General features: G+C 39.1%; 1 protein-coding gene across 1 annotated transcript in view; it reads left to right on the forward strand.

The window, feature by feature from the left end:
- The window catches only part of FAM83B (family with sequence similarity 83 member B), a 101352-nt gene that overhangs the window by 18421 nt on the left and 61125 nt on the right, over positions 1-21806 (forward strand). Inside the window, exon 2 of the mRNA XM_020878258.2 lies at positions 4218-4721. Coding sequence (XP_020733917.2) covers positions 4278-4721 — 444 coding nt within the window. The 5' untranslated portion in view covers positions 4218-4277. The remainder of the gene's footprint in view (positions 1-4217; positions 4722-21806) is intronic.

Below are 21806 nucleotides of genomic sequence, written 5' to 3' on the forward strand. Positions count from 1 at the left end.
TACAATTTGTTTTAAGATAATTGTAGATTCACATGAAGTTGAGAGAAATAATACAGAGAAATTCGATGTTATCTTTGATGCAGTTTCCCTCCTTGTAGGCAGCGGTTATATCTTGCAGAACTGTAACTCTGTATCATTATCTTTGGGATTTGGCTTCTTTCACCCAGCATACTTCTCTTGAGGTTCATTGAGGTTGTTCAGGCATCAGAAGTTAGTTCACTGTATAGCTGATGAATACTCCATGATATAGGGTACCACAGTTTGTATAATACTCAACTGCAAAAGACGTTTGAGTTGTTTCCAGCTTGGGGCTCTTATAAATAAAACAGCTATAAACATTCATGTCCAAATCTCTGTGTGAAGGTAAGTTTCCACGTCTCAGGATCAACCCTAGGAGTGCGACTGTTGCTTGTGTTAGTTGTATATTTAGCTTTATAATTGAAATGTCCAAACTGTTGTTCAGAGTGGCCCACACATTGAAATCTATTCTTTTATACTTTGTTTATGTCTTTTGTGTTTACAGATTTCATTTTTGGAATTTATACTCCCCACAGTGACCCTGAGGTTTGATAGCAAATGCAGTATGTGGTTGTTTGGGGATCTGGATTTGAATCGTATGTTTTTGCAAGGTTCTTTTTCTGGAGTCAGTCACTTAAATAATAGATGAGCCAAGCCGTCTCCTCAGCTTTCACATCATGGAGAGATTTTCTCTCCTCGCTAGCTCTATCCTGTGAAAAGAATATAGGTGAAATAATATGTGAAGAGAATATACTTTCTAAGAGTGTTTAATGGTTTTTAATTAAATGATGCTAAATTTTTCTATGTTTAAAGGCATGCCCAATTCATTTTGTCCTCGAATATAACCCTTCGACTGTTTAACAGTTGAACTCTTAAACTGCTACATTGAGTCTGTAACTAACTACAGGTGCTGTTTTGTTGAGGTAGCTCTTTATGTAGGAGCCTTGCTCTGCTCTCCCCCATTAACATGTCTATAGATGGCTCTTTTATAAGTCCCCCCTTGTAAACAGCCCTTGCAGTAAATGAGTAGATCTGTAGATAATGGTTGAAGGATAACTTCTCTCCAGCAGGACAAATCCAGGGTATTTATTTCTTATCTTAACTCTTATACATCATATCTCAACTTAAGTGCTTATGGCTGTTGCGTTTTTCCTGTGGTGTGTTTTATCTGCATCATATCTGGTTTTGCTTTTGATTAGTCATATAGGATTTCATTTTTATTTTCACTTCCAATTGTTGTTTTTCTTTCATAATTAATTTTTCATATGTGTCCTCCTCGCTTTATTTTACTTTCATAATCCCTCTGATCTCTGTGACTTCTTGGCTTACACATAGTTCAAGAATGAGTTTTTAAAAAAATATTTGCAGTGTATATATTTGCATAGGTAAAGCTCAGAAGTGAATTGAGTTTTTTTTAAAGCACCTTATGCATTTTGATTTCCAGATAGAATAGACATGTAGTGTCACATGTTTTAGGAACACAAAAGTTAAATTTTAAAATTTTAAAAATGAGTGCTTAGGAGGCCTGGGACTGTTACGAACAGTCAGCAGTTGCCTACTATTTTTAACAGTTACAGATGATCTGTGTGATTTCCTGTGATCACTGGATGTTTGTCCCTTCATGGACTGGAATTAACAGATTAAAACTACACTTCACTAAACCTTAGGGAACTAAACTTTCATCAGATTAATCTGTCAAACAAATAAGAACCTTATTTCTTTGTTAATAAATGAGTGTTAATGTGCGAAAGAGATCTTTAATGAACACTGCAAAGGTCATTACTTAGTAGTTTAATATTATGCACAGTAAGTGAGCAACTTGATGAGAATTTCTCAACCTTGGCACCATTTGCATTTTGGACCAGATGATTCCTTACTGGTCCTTACTGTGGCTGGCTGTCCTGTGCATTGATGTGGACTTCGCAGCATCCCTGGTCCCTACACATGGCATGCCAGTAACACACCTCCCCAGACATCCTTATCATTGAGAACATCTCCAGACATTGCTCTTGCTTAGAGTGGGGGTGGCGTCAAATCTCTCCTGTTGAAAACCCCTGGGCACCTATATAGGATTGAGACATTTATGAAAGTTCCCTCCTTGACATCCTGGTACATGTCAATAGGTTAAGTTGGATGTAATGAGGTATTAAATAATCAAATTTTACTTTTTTATACTGTATCTCTCATACTAGCAGACAGCTTAGTATTTATTCCTCAAGCCCATGGAGGAGTTTGAGCATGTTACCCCAAAGCTGCGTCCTAATTCCATGGGAGGCAGGAAGACTGTGTTGCCCAGAACTCAGATGCTATGTTGCACAGATGATGACGGTCCCCGAACCCAGGGACAGTTCCAGTTGCCTTGGCTTTGGTCAAGTTTTGGCTCAAGCTGAGGATCCTCCAGGAGACTGGATGCAACATGTTCTCTTTTTTTTTCTTATGTCAGATTTAATCTTTAGGTTTCATTACTGCTAGATTTTCTCTGTAAAACCTCCAAGCCCAGGGATGGAGGGCAGGCTTGTCTCTGTCTAGTTACATAAAATAGCAAAGTAAGTCACCCTGAGCCCCGCTCACTCCTCCGCTCTGGCTTTCTGTACTTTGGATCTTTTCTGACCTTTTCTCCCCCAGCAAAACTATGGCCCTGTTTACTGTCCATTCTTTCATGACTTTTGTCTGTGGTTAGTGACTCCTGTATTTTCAGGTGAGGAGTTAATAAATGGTAATGGCTTCCAGATTTGCTTTTCGGTAAGGCTGAGTGAAGTAGAAAATTGAAAACTACGGCAGGGCCACTGACAAAGACATTTTTAGTCAAAAGAGCCGGGGAGTGCCTGTGGCACATCATAGAGTTGTACTTTGTCTGCATCCACACAAGGGCAACTGTGACTTCAAAAGCCTGGAAAGTCCCCCAGGTGACTGACACAAGGTCCAGTCCAGTATCTGACACGGGGAATGGGGGAACGAATAGCACTTTGGGGGCATTGTGAGGGATGGGGCGTGGGCTTGGGTTGGCAGATTTTCCTTCCTAAGAGAAATCTGAATTGTCTTTGATGCCCTGAATGTCTTTGTCACCTATATGCCATCAAGCCATCAGATTTCAAGTTTGTGCTTTGAACCATTGCTAGAATATTCTTGTCACATCCTCACTGGGAGTTTGAAAAGAGAAAGGCTCTCTCAGCTCCGTATCCCTCCTCTACTCCCCTGATGCTGCCAGACTAATTGTTTTGAGCACAAGTTTTGCTGAATCACAACAACCTCCCGTGGGCCTCCACACCTAGCTCCATTTTCTCTATTCCCCTTTATCTCCTGCCACTCACACAAGGATCCTGATTTCCAGCAGACTAAGTTGTCTTTTTTTTTTTTTTTCTTTTTAAATGAATTCTGAAGGTACCAAGCTCATATCTGTTCTGTGCTTTTGCTTATGTTTTACATTCCTGTGTGGGATGAAAATATTCCTTCTTGACATCTGATCATATTTTTACTCATCGTCCCAGGTTCAGCTGAAACCCACCTCCTTCTCTAGGCTATCCATAATGTATCTCTTCTATTCCGTGTTGATCTCGACTTGCTTTGATTCCAAAAGCCTTGACTACAAACAGTACTCATTTTGGCCCTTAGCAGTATATGTCTTTGTTCAAAGTGGTAACTAACAGCTTTGCGTGTATAGTTCACCTCTTCATCTTATTAATACATTCCTGGAAGGCAAGTGTTTTGAGCTTTTTATGTTTCATCAGGATATATGCTTAACAGGTACTTGGTAAAGATTTATATAAATGGCTGACCAGGCATTGGTTTTATTCTGATTCTAATCACACCATGTATAATCCCAGATTAAATTTAAGAAGGATGGGCTTTCAGAATGTCAGAGGAGGAAGCTATATTTCCTTAAATGAAAAACTAAATTTAGAGGTATCTTGGGAAGGGATTTATCAACTAAGAATCTGTGAAAGGAAATCAGTTTAACTTATTTGGATTATGGTATTATGTGAATAATACCATTATTATTGAATATTATGTGAATAATACCATAATAATTATTGGGATTATGTGGATTGTGGTATTACTAATGCCACTTTGAATATAAAATGTATATCATATTGAGCTGGTAGTAAAAATGAATAAAGGTAGAAATAACAGTTGACAAGGATTTTAAGACATTTGATTTCCAAATTCTGATTTTGATTTTCTTCTTTTTAAACATCCAGATACGTCTCATTCCTGCACGAATGGACATTTGAAAGTGCCCTTGTCAAAGATTTGCAAGCATGGAGTGTTCATCAATGCTTTCCTCCTTGAATGACGAGTGTAAATCAGACAATTACATTGAACCTCACTACAAGGAATGGTACCGAGTGGCCGTGGACACGCTAATTGAACATGGGTTAGATGCATACGAAGAATTTCTTGTCAAGGAACGAGTGTCAGGCTTTCTAGCTGAGGAAGAAATTAATTACATTTTGAACAATGTTCAAAAAGTTGCACAAAGCGTGGCACATGGTACTGATAATTCCTGCGATGATGCTTCATCTTCAGGGACTTACTGGCCTGTGGAGTCCGACGTGGAAGCCCCAAATCTTGACTTGGGCTGGCCGTATGTAATGCCTGGACTCTTAGGGGGGACGCACATTGAACTCCTCTTTCATCCACCAAGAGCACAGCTACTTACGATTAAGGAAACCATTCGGAAGATGATCAAAGAAGGAAGAAAGGTAATATTTCTATCCCTAGAGGAGAGATTTGAAACGTGGGAAATCACCAGAGTAGTATCAATACTGCAGTCTCCAACCATTTTGGCGTCAGGAACTAGTTTCGTAGAAGCCAGTTTTTCCACAGACCAGGGTGGAGGGGGTGAGAGGAACGGTTTGGGGATGATTTGAGTGCATTACATTTATTGTGCAATTTTTTTCTGTTATTCTTATGTTATCATATATAATGAAATAATCATGCAACTCATCATAATGCAGAATCAAGGGGAGCCCTGAGCTTGTCTTCATGCAAGTGGACGGTCCCATCTGGGGGCTGACGGGAGACAGTAGCAGCTGCTCTCTGATGCTAGCGTCACTGCCTCAGATCACCAGGCGTTAGATTCTCATAAGGAACAAGCAATGTAGATCCCAGTAGTTCACCGCGGGGTTCATGCTTGTCTGAGAACTGATGCCACCCCTGATCTGAGAGGAGGCAGAGTTCAGACTGTACAGCGAGTGATGCGGGGCAGCTGGAGATATGGATGAAGCCTCGCGTGTTCACCCTCCACTCACCTCCTGCCATGCAGCCCGGTTCCTAACAGACCTCAGACGGGTAGCAGCCCGTGTCCCGGGGGTTGGGGACTAACATTCTTACATATGTTAGTAAGAATCTCTACATGTACAGACCATGCTTGTTACTTTCAGGAACTATACATACGGATATATGGGCAGGCTGTGTTTCTCATGTGTTGCAAGTATCTGAGATCAGGTGTTGGGTCCCTGCTGCAGCTGGCGATTTCCTTCTCTTCATCATGTTCATACATCTGAGAGACCTTCATCCATGAAGTCTAAGGTGTATGGACTGGAAATGGGATGATTTGATGCATTCATAATCTAAATCATTTAACTTTTCCTTAATCTCTGAAAGGAAATATGTGGTTAGTAAATCTGGTAAAATTTTCTTTGTTCTTAAGCACACAGAGCCCTAATTCTTGCTCTGGATATAGTTTATTTTGGCAAATAAAGCATTTTGTTGTTGTTCAGTCATTCGATGCTGCCTGATTCTTTGCAACTCCATGAACTGCAGCACACCAGGCTTCCCTGTCCTTCACTATCTCGTGGAGCTTGCTCAAACTCATGTCCATTGAGTCAATGGACTCAATCCGACCATCTCATCCTCTGTTGCCCACTTCTTTTGCCCTCAGTCTTTCCCAGCATCAAGGTATTTTTCAGTGAATTTGCTCTTTGCATTAGGTGGCAAAAGTATTGGAGCTTCAGCTGCCGTCTTTCTAATGAATATTCAGGGATTCAGGGTTCATTTCCTTTAGGATTGACTGGTTTGATCTTCTTGCTGTCCAAAGGACTCTCAAGAGTCTTCTCCAGCACCTCAGTTCGAAAGCATCTTTCTTTGGTGCTCAGGCTTCTTCATGGTCCATCTCTCACATCATTCATGATGACTGGAAAAAGCATAGCTTTGACTATATGGACCTTTATTGACAAAGTGGCGTCTCTGCTTTTTAAATATGCTGTCTAGGTTTGTCACAGCTTTTCTTCTGAGGAGCAAGTGATTTAATGTCATGGCTGCAGTCACTGTCCACAGTGATTTTGGAGCCCAAGAAAATAAAGTCTGCTACTGTTTCCATTATTTCCCCATCTATTTGTCATGAAGTGATGGGACCAGATGCCATGATCTTAGTTTTTTGAATGTTGAGTTTCAAGCCAACTTTTCAGTTTCTTCTTTTCACCCTTATCAAGAGGCTCTTTTCTTTTCACTTTCTGCCATTAAAGTGGTATGACCTGCATGTTTGAGGTTGTTATTTCTCCTGGCAACCTTGATTCCAACTTGTTTTTCATCCAGCCCAGGATTTCACATGATGTAGTCTACATATAAGTTAAATTAGCAGGGTAACAATATACAGCCTTGACATACTCCTTTCCCAACTTTGAACCAGTTCATTGTTCTATGACTGGTTCTAACTGTTGCTTCTTGACCTGCATACAGGTTTCTCAGAAGACAGGTGAGAAAGTATTCCCTTCTCAGAAGGTAGTCTTGTTTTCTCTTCTCTAAGGATTTTCCATAGTTTGTTGTGATCCACACAGTCAAAAGCTTTTGTGTAGTCAATGAAGCAGAGATAGATGTTTTTCTGGAATTCTCTTGCTTTTTCTTTGTTCCAACGGATGTTGGCAATTTGATCTGGAGATCCTCTGCCTCTTCTAAATCCAGCTTAAACATCTGGAAATTCTCAGTTCACATACTGTTGAATCCTAGCTTGGAGAATTTTGAGCATTACTTTGCTAGCATGTGAAATGAGTACAATTGTGTGGGAATTTGACCATTCTTTGGCATTTCCTTTCTTTGGGATTGGAATGAAAACTGACCTTTTCCAGTTCTGTGGCCGCTGCCGAGTTTTCCAAATTTGTTGGCATATTGAGTGCAGCACTTTCACAGCACCATCTTTTTAGGATTTGAAAGAGCTCAACTAGAATTCCATCACCTCCACTAGCTTTGTTTGTAGTAATGCTTCCTGAGGCCCATTTGACTTCACACTCCAGGATATCTGACTCTAGATCAGTGACCACACCATTATGATTGTCCGGGTCATTAGGACCTTTTTGTATAGTTCTTCTTGTATTCTTGCCACCTCTTCTTAATCTCTTCTGATTCTGTTAGGTTCATACCATTTCTGTCCTTTATTGTGCCCATCTTTGCATAAAACTTTCTCTTGGTATCTCTCATTTTCTTGATGAGATCACTAGTCCTTCCCATTCTATTGTTTTCCTTATTTCTTTGCATTGTTCACTTAAGAAGGCTTTCTTATGTCTTCTTGCTATTCTTTGGAACTCTGCATTCAGATGGGTATTATCTTTCTTTTTCTCTTTTGCCTTTTCCTTCTCTTCTTTTCTCAGCTATTTGTAAGGCCTCCTCAGACAACCATTTTGCCTTTTTGCAGGGGCTGGGGGGAATGGTTTTGATCACTGCCTCCTGTACAATGTTATAAACGTCTGTAGTTTTCAGGCACTCTATCAGATCTAATCTCTTGAATCTATTTACCCCTTGAATAAAGCATAGATTTTCTTATTTGTCTCCTGAGTTGTGTGAAAACAGTATTTAATCAGGCTGGGTAATGTACAATTCTGAAGTAAGTTTCTGAGGTGCTTAGCATGTTAGGGTGTCTGCTTTCTTTATGAAATATTTATATTGGCTTATCAATCTCAGAAATTCTATCATAGAGCTCAGACAAAACTGTAGAAATATTTTTTAATTAACATAATAAAGCTTATTGAGAGCTTTCTATGTACTCAGCACCATGCCTCATGGTGCTTTGGAAATTACAACAAGATTTCCCAAGTTGTTTATTGAGTTTTAAACTACATAAACAAAAGATTATGATTGTTAACTATGACATGTCTATTTCTTGGTTATGGATACTGTGTTGTTGTTCCGTTGCTAAGTCGTGTCTGACTGTTTGCGACCCCATGGACTGCGGCACAGCAGACTCCTCTGTCCTCCACTGTCTCCTGGAGTTTGCTCAAATTCATGTCCATTGAGTCAGTGATGCTCATCCTCTGCCACCCCACTTCTCTTTTTGCCTTTAATCTTTCCCAGCATCAGGTTCTTTTCTAATGAGTCAGCTCTTTGAATCAGGTGCTTCAACTTCAGCATCAGTCCTTCCAATGAATGTTCAGGGTTGCTTTCCTTTAGGATTGACTGGTTTGATCTCCTTACTGTCCAGGGGACTCTCAAGAGATTTCTCCAGCACAACAGTTCAAAAACATCAATTGTTCAGCGTTCAGTCTTCTTTATGGTCAAATTCTTACATTCTTACATAACTACTGGAAAAAACATAGCTTTGACTATTCAGAGTTTTGTTGGCAAAGTGATGTCTCTGCTTTTTAATATGCTATCTAGGTTGGTCATAGCTTTCCTTCCCATGAGCAAATGCCTTTATTTCATGGCTGGAGTCACTGTCTGCAGTGATTTTGGAGCCCAAGAAAATGAAGTCTTTCATTGTTTCCCCATCTGGTTGCCATGAAGTGTTGAGACTGGATGCCATGACCTTAGTGTTTTGCATGTTGACTTTCAAGCCAGCCTTTTCACTCTCCTCTTTCACCTTCATCAAGAAGCTCTTTAGTTCCTCTTCACTGTCTGCCATTAGAGTGGTATTATCTGCATGTCTAAGGTTGTTGATATTTCTCCCGTCCTTCTTGATTCCAGCTTGAGATTCATCCAGCCCAGCATTTCATATTATGTACTCTGTATGTGTGTTAAATAAGCAAGGTGACAATATACAGACTTGACATACTTCTTTCCACGTTTTGAAACAATTCTTTGTTCTATGTCTGGTTCTAACTGTTGCTTCTTGATGTGCATACAGGTTTCACAGGAGACAGGTAAGGTAGTCTGGTGCTCCTCTCTTTAAGTATTTTCCACAGTTTATTGTGATCCACACAGTGGATCTATACATACTATGTATATCTATGGATAACTTATCTATGTATACTATGCAGTATAAAAATTTAGACCTAAAAGCGGTTTGGGATGCAGACATACCTGGTATTGCTTTCTTTCATGTCCACAAGACACAGAGATGCTTGGGAAAGCATGCTTTTATGAAGTACAGATACATTAGATTCCTTGAAACCCACAGGGACAGGATGGTTTGCAAGACAGGCAACTAAGAATCTCTAGTTCTCATTAAGGAGACACAATGTTCTAAGACCAATATCACATTCAGCCTTTGCAAAGTAAGGTGATTTTTTTCCCCTTAGATCTTCAAAGCTCAAAAAAGCTGACTTTGTATTCATATTAACCCCTGTAGCAGGATTACATTAAGAAAGCACTCTTCTATTCCAATTGTTAAAAATTAGCTGTAGAATCAGGCACATGGCAGGTATCCAAACGTTCACTGAATAAGTTGAGCTATGAGAATTTTTAAAACTGGACCATTCTATGCTCTGTAAACAAATTCCGCAGTTGTATTTTGTAAAGCAGCACAACTTGAGAATACAAAATACAACTGTAGAATTTGTTTACAGAGCATAGAATGATCCAGTCTTTAAAATTCTCATAGTTCAACTTATATATAAATTCAGTATATTAGTTCAACATATATGAGTCCTTGTATAGGTAATAGAGAGCTTCCCCTGTGGCTCAGCTGGTGAGGAATCTGCCTGCAATGCGGGAGACCTGGGTTTGATTCCTGGGTTGGGAAGATCCCCCGGAGAATGGAAAGGCTCCCCACTCCAGTATTCTGGCCTGGAGAATTCCATGGACTGTATAGGCCATGGGGTCCCAAACAGTTGGACACAACTGAGCGACTTTCACTTCACTTTCACTTCATAGGTATTATAACAAATACCAAGTAGTAATATTTGTGAATTTCTGTTTGGGGAGACAGTATGTTTTTGAACTACAGTGTTAACTGAAAAGTGAAAAACGTATAAGTGAAGCTTCGTATTTTTATTATGTTAATCTTTGCAGTTATTGGTTCCTCAGCCTGAACCCCAGGCAGTCTCCTTTGGGGCATTGCACATCTGTGATGCAAACTGAAATTCAGAAGTTAGCTTGAGCTCTTAGGCGAGCAATGAATGGACACTGAACATTAGTCATGACCCTCTGACGTATTTTTGTTTCTAATGTGACAACTGTTTATTTAGTAAACCTTTAAAAGTAATATCCTCTGCCTGGTCACTGTCTGCTGGGAATTCCCACTTGAATTAGCAAACAAGGAACTCAAAGTCCAAACTGTAAAACAATAATATGATGCTTTGCTTCTCTTTCACCAATTCCAAGTGGCATAAAATAAGGAAGAATTTTACCTTTACACTTATCCAAGGTATGTCTATTACCTTGCATGCATATATCCATTCTGAATTCAAAGAAAGAGAATTATCTGGACTTTATAAGTTGAGTAAAGTGAAGTTGACTGTAAATCACAGTAGATAACTTAGTGGTTTTCTGTTATTTTCCCAAAAGCATTGGAGAATGTGTTTGTTTCTTGCCAGATTTAATACATAGTTTGGCCCAATGGGCTGTAAGTATATGGGGTGTATGTTGTGCGAGTATTTTGGACGTTTCTTGCTATGTCACAATGTTAATTTAAAGACTTTTGAAGGATCCAATACTCCAGAGAAGACAGAGTTTGACCACATTTTTAAACAATTTTGCACTGCTTGCCTATAACTGAACAAGGTCCTGTGAAAAATGTTAAAATAAGAACAGAAAATATTGCTGTGAAATATTATTATGAAATCATAGCTTGTCAGAACACGTTGCCTTTGAAAGATTCTGCCTGCTTTTCATGACTCAGCAGCTGAGTTAGGCTCTTGTAAACCTTAAGATTCTAGCCTATTAGTTATCACAATAAACTTCTTGTTTCTGAACTATTTTCAGAGGACAAATTCTCTTTATTGGTAACTGTCAATGAATTGTCATGAGAGGATGAAATGTACAAAGAGGATTATCTTTTTTTTCCCCATGAAGTACTTGAATAATGTTTAGAGGGCAGAGTAAAGTTTCTTGCTCCCACATTTCTTAGGGAAATTTTTTTTGTTTTTTAATTTTCTTTTTGGCTGTGCTGTGTCTTATTGCTGCTTGCCGGCTTTCTCTAGCTGCGGTGAGCAGGGGCCACTCTCTAGCTGCCTTGCGTGGCCTTCTCATTGCAGTAGCTTCTCTTGCTTCAGAGCGCAGGCTCTGGGGTGCATGGGGCTCAGTAGTTGTGGGGCTCAGACTTAATTGCCCCATGGGGTGTGGAAGCTTCCGGAACCAAAGATCGAACCCATGTCCCTTGGATTGGCAGGTGAATTGTTAACCACTTCTTTACCACCAGGGAAGTCTATGGAAATTCTTTTCTTAATCATTATGAGACTATGAAGCTATGAGGTCATAATAAGTAGTGCAAGGAACCAGCATAGCTGAACCCAGTTAACAATCTCAGAAAAGAATTTAAATTTGTTTTCACTGTTCTGTTTGCAAATGAGATAAACTGCTTATGAAATAAATGTCATTTAATAGAAAAAAATCAAAATAATAAAAAGAATTCAAAAGACGTTTTCTTACAGGTCCAAATATTTGAAGTCCGATCATAACCACCAAACTAACCTTCCAGTCCCTTGAGAAAGGAAATAAAAGTGATGATCTATCTCATCTCTCTTGACTGGGAATATTTTGTTTTTGAATTTTGCTAATTTATTGCATTTGCTTTATCTCTGAATCATTCTGCTTTTATAAGCAGAATATAATCTTTATAGCATTTCAAGGATTCACAGATTTGTATTTATTCATTTTATTTTTGCCAGTTGTCACTTACAAGTTGTTCAGAGATGTTTTCCTTTCTTTTCTTTGGCATATTTGATTATTTGAGAATTTTCCTATGAGAAAATCCAACTGCAGGTAGCACCCTGTGCCCTAAGAGGATCTTATTTTTATTTACTGGCTCTTTGTTAATCTCCTTCTATTTATGTTACTGTATGGTTGACATAATTATATTTGGTTCAACTTTATAAAGTCTGATAGCGTCTAGCAAGACTTTTCCCAGGTAATTATTTGTCTCTCAAGAGGTGTTCCCAAGATGATACATGCATTTATTCCTAATTACCACGAATACCTCTTATGAAAATGTCTCCTCTAAGTACTTTGAAAAGTCATCTTTCATTAAAGTCACTTTTCTTCTAGTCACTTAGTGGTAGATATCCATAAAGTCATCATTTCTGATCATCTTGAATATGTAAATGTTTAAGCAGATACTGCTGGTTTTTCTGTTTCCTAATTCTAGCCTAGCGTCTTCTGTGGGATGTGACTCTCACTCTTGTGAAATATGGAGAAGTCACATAAGCAAAAATCTAGTGAGAATTAGGGCAGTGTGGTTCCCAAGGTGCTCAGACCTGCATCTCCTGAGTTAAGTCTTGGGTGCTCCCTGAGTCATTGTTCCTGGGTGTGTCTGTTATGGCCTCAGGATCCTTAATAATAACAGAAACTTAAGTACCAGGTGGCTGCTTGACCACAAAGTGAAAGGGGGCTGACAATGGGGACTTTTCCTGGGACTTGATGGGTGCAATTAAAGTACTGGCGGCTTGGTAGCTAACTAGTTATGGATTGAACAAGTCACTGTGGTATCTTCACTTATTTAATGATAGACACAAAGCAAAGCCTTTTAGGAATTTTTAAATCGAATGTTCCTGTCCAAGTCTCTCATAGCTGTTACTGAGTGCTGATTAATTCAGTATGTTATATTCCTTCATTACATGGGTAGTATTTATTGTGTCACACTGTGTCACTTTCATTGCCATTTCTTTGCAGTCATATCCTGCCCAGCTAAGTGATATTTATGTGTTTATCACTGCCTTTATTATCTCTCTCCTGATGTTTCCAATGTTTATTAAGAATTTCCTCTCTGCACCCTTCCTATTTCAACACTCACCATGAATATTTCATTCTTTAAATTTGACTCAAAATTAGTTTCTTCCAGGAAATAGCTTTGCTTAGTCAGATTTAATGACAGTAGTATCCTGTGACGTTAATTTCACAGCTTTTCTTTGAGTAAATGCATTATATGTGTGTGTAAATGTGTGTGTGTGTGTCTGTGTCTGTGTGTATGTTGAGAAAGAGAGAGAAATCTTGTTAAGAATCTTTTTTACAAAATTTTTATTGGAGTAGTTATAGTTGCTTTACAATGTTGTATTAATTTCTGCAGTACAGCAAAGTGAATCACCTGTATGTATCCATAGATCTCCTTTTCTTTGAATTTCCTTCCCGTTTTAGGTCATCATAGAGCATTCAGTAGAGTTCCCTGTGCTATACAGTAGGTTCTCATTAGTTATCTATTTTATATACAGTATCAATAGTATATATATATATATCTATATCTATCTATATATATATACAAATCCCAATCTCCCAACTCATCCCATCCCCTCTTCCCCTTTGGTATCTGTGTGTTCTCTATATCTGTGTCTCTATTTTTGTTTCATAAATAAGATCATCTATCCAGTTCTTTTTTCAGATCCTACATATATACATAATATTCGTTTTTGTCTTTCTGACTTGGTTCACTCTGTATGACAGTCTCCGGGGTCATCCATGTCTCTACAGATGATGCAGTTTTGCCCCTTTTTATGAATGAGTAATACTCCACCGTGTATATATTCTGCATCTTCTTTATTCTTTCATCTGTCACTGGGCATCTAGGTTGTTTTGATGTCCTGGCTATTGTAAACAGTGCTGCAATGAACACTCACTGGGGCACATGTGTCTTTTTGACTTATGATTTTCTCTTGGTATATGCCCAGTGGTGGGATTGCTAGGTCATGTGATAGATCTATTTTTAGTTTTTAAAAGAAACTCTATCTTATTCTCCATAGTGGCTATCTCAAGTTATATTCCCAACAACAATACAAATGGTATTGTTCTCCTTTCTCCATACCCTCTCTGGCATTTCTTGTTTGTAGATTTTGTGAAAAAGTCTTTTTTAAATTACTCTGACATTACCATGTCAACTGTCATTGTAATTGCATGGGAATACTCTTTCTATGCCAACCCTGGTGCTGTTCTCCTATCTTCCACTACTACCAATAACCCTGATATTAAGTATATAATTTTTAACACAGTTACATAAGGGAGAGGAAAGAGGAAAAAAAATGCTCTTTCAGTTCAGTTCAGTTCAGTCACTCAGTCGTGTCCGACTCCTTGCGACCCCATGGACTGCAGGACGCCAGGCCTCCCTGTCCATCACCAGCTCCTGGAGATTACTCAAACTCATGTCCATTGAGTAGGTGATGACATCCAGCCATCTCATCCTCTGTCATCCCCTTTTCCTCCTGCCTTCAATCTTTCCCAACATCAGGGTCTTTTCAAATGAGTCAGCTCTTTGAATCAGGTGGCCAATGTATTGGAGTTTCAGCTTCAGCATCAGTCCTTCCAATGAATATTCAGGACTGATTTCCTTTAGGATGGACTGGTTGGATCTCCTTGCAGTCCAAGGGACTCTCAAGGGTCTTCTCCAACACCACACTTCAAAAGCATCAATTCTTCAGCACTCAGCTTTCTTTATACTCCAACTCTCACATTCATACATGACCACTGGGAAAACCATAGCCTTGACTAGACGTGACCTTTGTTGGCACAGTAATGTCTCTGCTTTTTAATAAGCTGTCTAGGTTGGTCATAACTTCCCTTCCAAGGAGAAAGTGTCTTTTAATTTCAAGACTGCAGTCACCATCTGCAGTGATTTTGGAGCCCCCCAAAATAAAGTCTCTCACTGTTTTCCCATCTATTTGCCATGAAGTGATGGGACCGGATGCCATGATCTTAGTTTTCTGAATGTTGAGCTTTAAGCCAACTTTTTCACTCTCCTCTTTCATTTTCATCAAGAGGCTCTTTAGTTCTTCACGTTCTGCCATAAGGGTGGTGTCATCTGCATATCTGAGGTTACTGATATTTCTCCTGGCAATCTTTATTCCTGCTTGTGCTTCTTCCAGTCCAGCGTTTCTCATGATGCACTCTGCATATAAGTTAAACAAGCAGGATGACAATATACAGCCTTGACATACTCCTTTTCCTATTTGGAATCAGTCTGTTGTTTCACATCCAATTCTAACTGTTGCTCCCTGACCTGTGTACAGATTTCTCAGAAGGCAGGTCAGGTGGTCTGGTATTCCCATCTCTTTCAGAATTTTCCACAGTTGATTGTGATCCACACAGTCAAAGGCTTTGGCATAGTCAATAAAGCAGAAATAGAACTCTCTTGCTTTTACGATGATCCAGTGGATGTTGGCAATTTGATCTCTGGTTCCTCTGCCTTTTCGAAATTCAGCTTGAACATCTGGAAATTCGTGGTTCCCATATCGTTGAAGCCTGGCTTGGAGAATTTTGAGCATTACTTTGCTAGTGTGTGAAATGAGTGCAACTGTGCATTAGTTTGAGCATTCTCTGGCATTGCCTTTCTTTGGGATTGGAATGAAAACTGACCTTTCCCAGTCCTGTGGCCACTGCTGAGTTTTCCAAATTTGCTGGCTTATTGATTGCAGCACTTTCACAGCATCATCTTCTAGGATTTGAAATAGCTCAACTGGAATTCCATCACCTCCACTAGCTTTGTTTGTAGTGATGCTTCCTAAGGCCCACTTGACTTCACATTCCAGGATGTCTGGCTCTAGGCGAGTGATCACACCATCTTGATTATCTGGGTCATGAAGATCTTTTTTTTTTTTTTTTTATAGTTCTTCTATGTATTCTAGCCACCTTTTCTTAATAACTTCTGCTTCTGTTAGGTCCACACCATTTCTATCCTTTATTGAGCCCATCTTTGCATGAATCATTGCCTTGGTATTTCTGATTTCCTTGAAGAGTACTCTAGTTTTTCCCAATCTATTGCTTTCCTCTGTTTCTTTGCACTGATCACTGAGGAAGGCTTTCTTATCTCTCCTTGCTATTCTTTGGAACTCTGCATTCAGATAGGTATATCTTTCCTTTTCTCCTTTGCTTTTTGATTCTCTTCTTTTCACAGCTATTTGTAAGGCCTCCTCAGCCAGCCATTTTGCTTTTTTGCATTTCTTTTTCTTGGGGATTGTCTTGATCACTGTCTCTTATACAATGTCACGAACCTCTGTCCATAGTTCATCAGGCATTCTGTCTATCAGATCTAGTCCCTTAAATCTATTTCTCACTTCCACTGTTTAATCATAAGGGATTTTATTTAGGTCATACCTGAATGGTCTAGTGGTTTTCCGTACTATCTTCAATTTCAGTCTGAATTTGGCAATAAGGAGTTCATGATCTGAGCCACAGTCAGCTCCTGGTCTTGCTTTTGCTGACTGTAAAGAGCTTCTCCATCTTTGGCTGCAAAGAAGTGTTTGAGGTTTCTTGATTCACTTGATAACTTTTATGGGCAAAATATTGTATCCTCCTTCAACTGACCAATTTCAAATGATGCTTTTTTTCAAAGAGACTTCATGGAATCTCATGAAGACTCTGAATTGCAGAGTCAGTTAGGCCCAGGTTGAATCCCAACTCAAACAGCTGTTTGCATTAGACATTGTACTACAACTGCTCTGAGCTTTAGTTTTCCCATCTGTGAAATGGATATGCTAATACTCCAGTGGGTCCTGGTGAGAGTGGAATGGATGGACTGACACGTGTACCATTTTACCCCCATATGTTTGGTGCGTGTGGTGTTGAGATGATAATGACCTCTACTCCTCTTTTTCCTCCTTCTACTTTTCTTCATCTTACTATATTTTTCCAGACCTCTATGTTGTCCAAATTTCATAAGCCTTTATTTTTGCATCACTGTGATTTGGCCTTTCTTTTTTAAAAGTGAGAGCAAATGAATGACCAAGTCCAGCATCTAAGAAGACAGCATCTTACCAGGAATGGCAGCCGAGGTTATTAGCTATTGGTGAAATGACTCAAATCCATTTCTGAAGTATTGTGGTGATTATGTAACAGTGCATTAGCAAAGTGCATAGCATTTTCCAAGGGTTATTGCTTAGAAGGTTCAAAATGGGAAAATATTGATTCAACATAAGTATGCATACTTGAAAATACTACCTACTGTGAAGACAGCTTACATGTTACAGATTTTATACTCAGGATGTGCAGAAAGGCATCCTTTTTAATGGACAGTTTTTCAAAATTGAAGAAGAAATTCTAAACCATGCTAAGATCTGAAAAGATACAGAGTTTTGGTGAAATGCTAAGGGGGAGGACGGGGAACATTGTTGTAGACCAAGAGAAAAAAAAGAGTCATTCCATTTCTCTCTAATTTGAAAAGTGAAAATTTTTTGGATTTTTATACAAAGATTTTATATTTATAAAAAAAAAGAGCAATTTTTTGTAAGTTTTATTTTAGACCTGACATTTAGTGTCCAAAGTTCAAGTAACCCTGAGTTTATGAACTATTATTACTTAGTAAATAGTTCTGATATAATTAAAAATGTAATATAGGACATATTTTTTTAAGACTTACCCTAATTAGTCATCTCAGCTTAAAACTCTTACTTTCCAGACAGAGGGGCTGCTTCTTTTTTTGTTAATGGAAGCAATTAATCTGAAATGTATGAAAAAAATACAAATAAAACTGTTATATAAGATATCCAGCTTGTTTTTTATACTAAAGTCATGTGTGATTTATGAGTTTCAGGTATTTTACCAGGATATGTCTTATCAGGTAAAATCTAAAAATCACCTTTGATTTTCACTTTTAACCCATTTTTATTTGACAGTGGCAATTTGGGAAAGAGTTTAACTTTTAAAATAATACTTAAAATCATTTATAGGAGACAGTAAACTTATCAGAAACTCTGCCTTGGTGATATTAACCTATATCTCTATTACTAGTTGGGGAAAAAAAGGTTTTAAAATTTGAATTATTCAGAGTGCACATGATTTATTTGATTAAGGGAAATGTTTCTAAGACCATTTTCTGCCCTCAGTTATTATCTTTTGTTATCCTTTAATTCTTTTTTTTTTTAACAATTTGAGCTGTGAGAAGAAATTCCCCTAGGATTGCATGTGGTATGTATATTCTTTCTACTTAACTGTGAGGGGGATTGTTATTGACCATGGCACAGAACTTAGTTCAATGTATTCTGGGATCTCTGAAGTAGACAGTTTATTTTTTAATGATAATTTCTGTTTACTCATTTTCCTTCCTGTCATAGGATTAAAATAAAAAATAAACAGGTACTTATTGAAGTGTGTAATATTTTTCTGATACCCCACCTTTAGTAGTTTTTGGAATGGCAGGTCTAATTGTCATCATAAAACATTATGATCATAAAACATTCGGTTTCCCTAATGTCTATGTGATACCGAAAGTTCATAGGGATAGAATTTAGCAGTTTTGCAAACTCAGATGCTTTTATTGGGCAAAGCCAGAAAAATCATTCTGCACAGGAGAAAGGGGCAAGTGATATTCCAATGGGAAGTCAAAAGAGCATGGATGAAGAGAACTTAACCTCAACTCTGTGGGCATCCCTGTTTAAAGTGATGCAAATGGAGGCTTCCGTGCTGGCTCAGTGGTGAGGAATCCGCCTGCCAGTGCAAAAGATCCAGTTCAGTCTCTGCTAGAGTGGGCAGACCCCACATGCATGGACTGGCTAAGCTCTGCACCACAGCTCTTGGGGCTGTGGTCTAGAATCCAGGGGCCGCAACTCCTGAAGCCCGTGCTCCACACGAAGAGAGGCCGCTGCAGTGAGAAGCTTGTGCTCTGAAACTAGAGAACAGCCCCTGTGGCTGCAACTTGGAAAAAAGCCCATGCAGCAACGAAGACCCAGCACAGCCAAAAATAAATAAATAAGCCAAATTATTTTAAAAAATGATATAAACTAATTGAGGTTTGCAGCTGTTTGGGGTGATAAACTTAGGACCTCAGGTCAGATTGAAGTATCTTATCAAATGTTAACTTCCATGAGAATAAAGGGACATAACTTTCCTTTCTTTATCTGTTCTCTTAATAAGACATGAAATGTAATGGCAGGGGGTTGCTTTAGGATGTCTTTTTGAGGTGAGGGAGGTTCTTGCATCAGATTGATGTTTTATAGCTCAAGGATTTTTGCCCATTCTCCTGGAGTTGCCACAGATTCATCATAAAACATATACTTTATATCTATTTTACATGTCATTTAACTAGTCACTCTTCAAATTTCTTGAAAAACATTGCTTAGCTTTTATTATCATAACTGGAACTAGCAACTGATTTTGAGGAAAGGATTTGTGTTGTGTAATCCAGTAACAGTAACATGTAATATTTGTTGAATACTTATGTGTCATGTACTGTTCAGCAGTTTACATGCACTACTTTAAATTGACCTTCACCCCCCACCTTGTGAAATAGGTGCTTTTATGATCTGTATTTTAATGGTGAATAATCTGCTTTCTGGTAATAGGCATGAAGAAGTCAGTGGTAATGATCCAAAAGGATCATAATTGGAAAGTATGAATGGTGGCGTATTCCCAAATGGGGGCTGTAGAAGACCTGGTGAGAGGGTCTGGCAGGGACAGTGGTTGGTGTCCATGTGGGAGTGCTGGTTCTAAACGGGCCAGGCACAAGGCCACAGTGGGGCTTGCTGCTAGAAGTCAGGAGTGGCCGACTGGAACCGACAGAGGACTGTGATACGTGGATGGGATGTAGCACCTAGGATGCAGACTGTATTAGGACACACGGGAAGGAAACAAATTCTCTGGGTTTCACATAAATGAGACCTTAGAAGAAGTAATCAATGAGATTGTCCTTTGGCCTCTGTTGCGTTCAGCTATGACTGGATCAGCCAGGCTTCGACTAGCTTTAACAGGTGATCAGCATAGCAGGCAGCTCACTCATTCAGCAGATATTTATTTAATGTACAACTGCATGTCAAGTACAGTTCTAAATTCTGAGGATACATAAGGGAATAAAACCCCAAAGAAACACTGTCTTTGAATGGAGCTTATGGACAAATAGGGATATTTAGGTAATAAGCACAATAAATGAAATGTTTTTCTATGGAGAAAAACAGAACACAAATATGGAGGGTAAGGAGCATTGAGTGGTGGCAAGGGACAGTTTAAGATTTTAAATTGGGTTCTCAGAAGAGGCTTCATCAACAAGGTGATGATGAAGTTAAGATTTCAGGAAAGAAGGAATGGGCCCTGCATCTACTTGTGGGCAGAGCAGACTGGACATGGGGTAAGCTTTAGGGCAAGGACATGCCTGCTTGTGTATCAGAGGAGTAGTGTGGATGCCAGTTCCTAGACCCAAGAAGCCAAAGGGAGATGAGCAGGTGAGTTCAGAGACATATCATGAGGTCCTCATGGACCATTACAACGACTTTGGTTTATGCTCCATGTAAAATGGGGAGCCACTGGAGAATTTTGGGCAAAAGAGAGACATGATCAATTTGAAATATGCTGTATTTTAAAAGGATACATCTGGCTGCAGTATTGAAAATTAACTATAAGGGCTCAATAATAAGCTTGCTAATTTGCTCCAGTCGTGTCTGACTCATCTCACACACTAGCAAAGTAGTGCTCAAAAGTCTCCAAGCCAGGCTTCAATAGTTCGTGAATCATGAACTTCCAGACGTTCAAGCTGGATTTAGAAAAAGCAGAGAAACCAGAGATCAACTTGCCAACATCTGTTGGATCATTGAAAAAGCAAGAGAGTTCCAGAAAAATCATCTACTTCTGCGTTATTGACTATACCAAAGCCTTTGACTGTGTCAATTACAACAAACTGGAAAATTCTGAAAGAGATGGGAATACCAGACCACCTGACCTGCCTCCTGAGAAATCTGTATGCGGATCAGGAAGGAACAGTTAAAACTGGACATGGAGCAACAGACTGTTCCAGATCAGGAAAGGAGTATGTGAAGGCTGTATATTGTCACCCTGCTTATTTAACTTATATGCAGAGTACATCATGAGAAACACTGGGCTGGATGAAGCACAAGCTGGAATCAAGATTGACGGGAGAAATATCAATAACCTCAGATATGCAGATGACACCACCCTTATATGAGAAAGTGAAGAAAAACTAAAGAGCCTCTTGATGAAAATGAAAGAGGAGCATGAAAAAGTTGGTTTAAAGCTCAACATTCAGAAAACCAAGATCATGGCATCCAGCCCCATCACTTCATGGCAAATAGATGGGGAAACAATGGAAACAGTGGCTGACTTTATTTTTTTGTGCTCCCAAATCACTGCAGTTGGTGACTGCAGTCTTGAAATTAAAAGACATTTTCTCCTTGGAAGGGAAGTTATGACCATTCTAGACAGCATATTGAAAAGCAGAGATATTGCCAACAAAGGTCCATCTATTCAGTTATGGCTTTTCTAGTAGTCATGTATGGATGTGAGAGTTGAACTACAAAGAAAGCTGAGGGCCACAGAATTGATGCTTTTGAACTGTGGTGTTGAAGAAGACTCTTGAGAGTCCCTTGAACTGCAAGGAGATCCAACCAGTCCATTCTAAAGGAAATCAGTCCTGAATATTCATTGGAAGGACTGATGTTGAAGCTGAAGCTCCAGTATATTGGCCACCTGATGCAAAGAGCTGACTCGTTTGAAAAGACCCTGATGCTGGGAAAGATTGAAGGCAGGAGGAAAAGGGGGTGACAGAGGATGAGATGGTT

Source organism: Odocoileus virginianus, chromosome 27 (genome assembly GCF_023699985.2).
Source record: "Odocoileus virginianus isolate 20LAN1187 ecotype Illinois chromosome 27, Ovbor_1.2, whole genome shotgun sequence".
NCBI classification, from domain to species: Eukaryota; Metazoa; Chordata; class Mammalia; order Artiodactyla; family Cervidae; genus Odocoileus; species Odocoileus virginianus.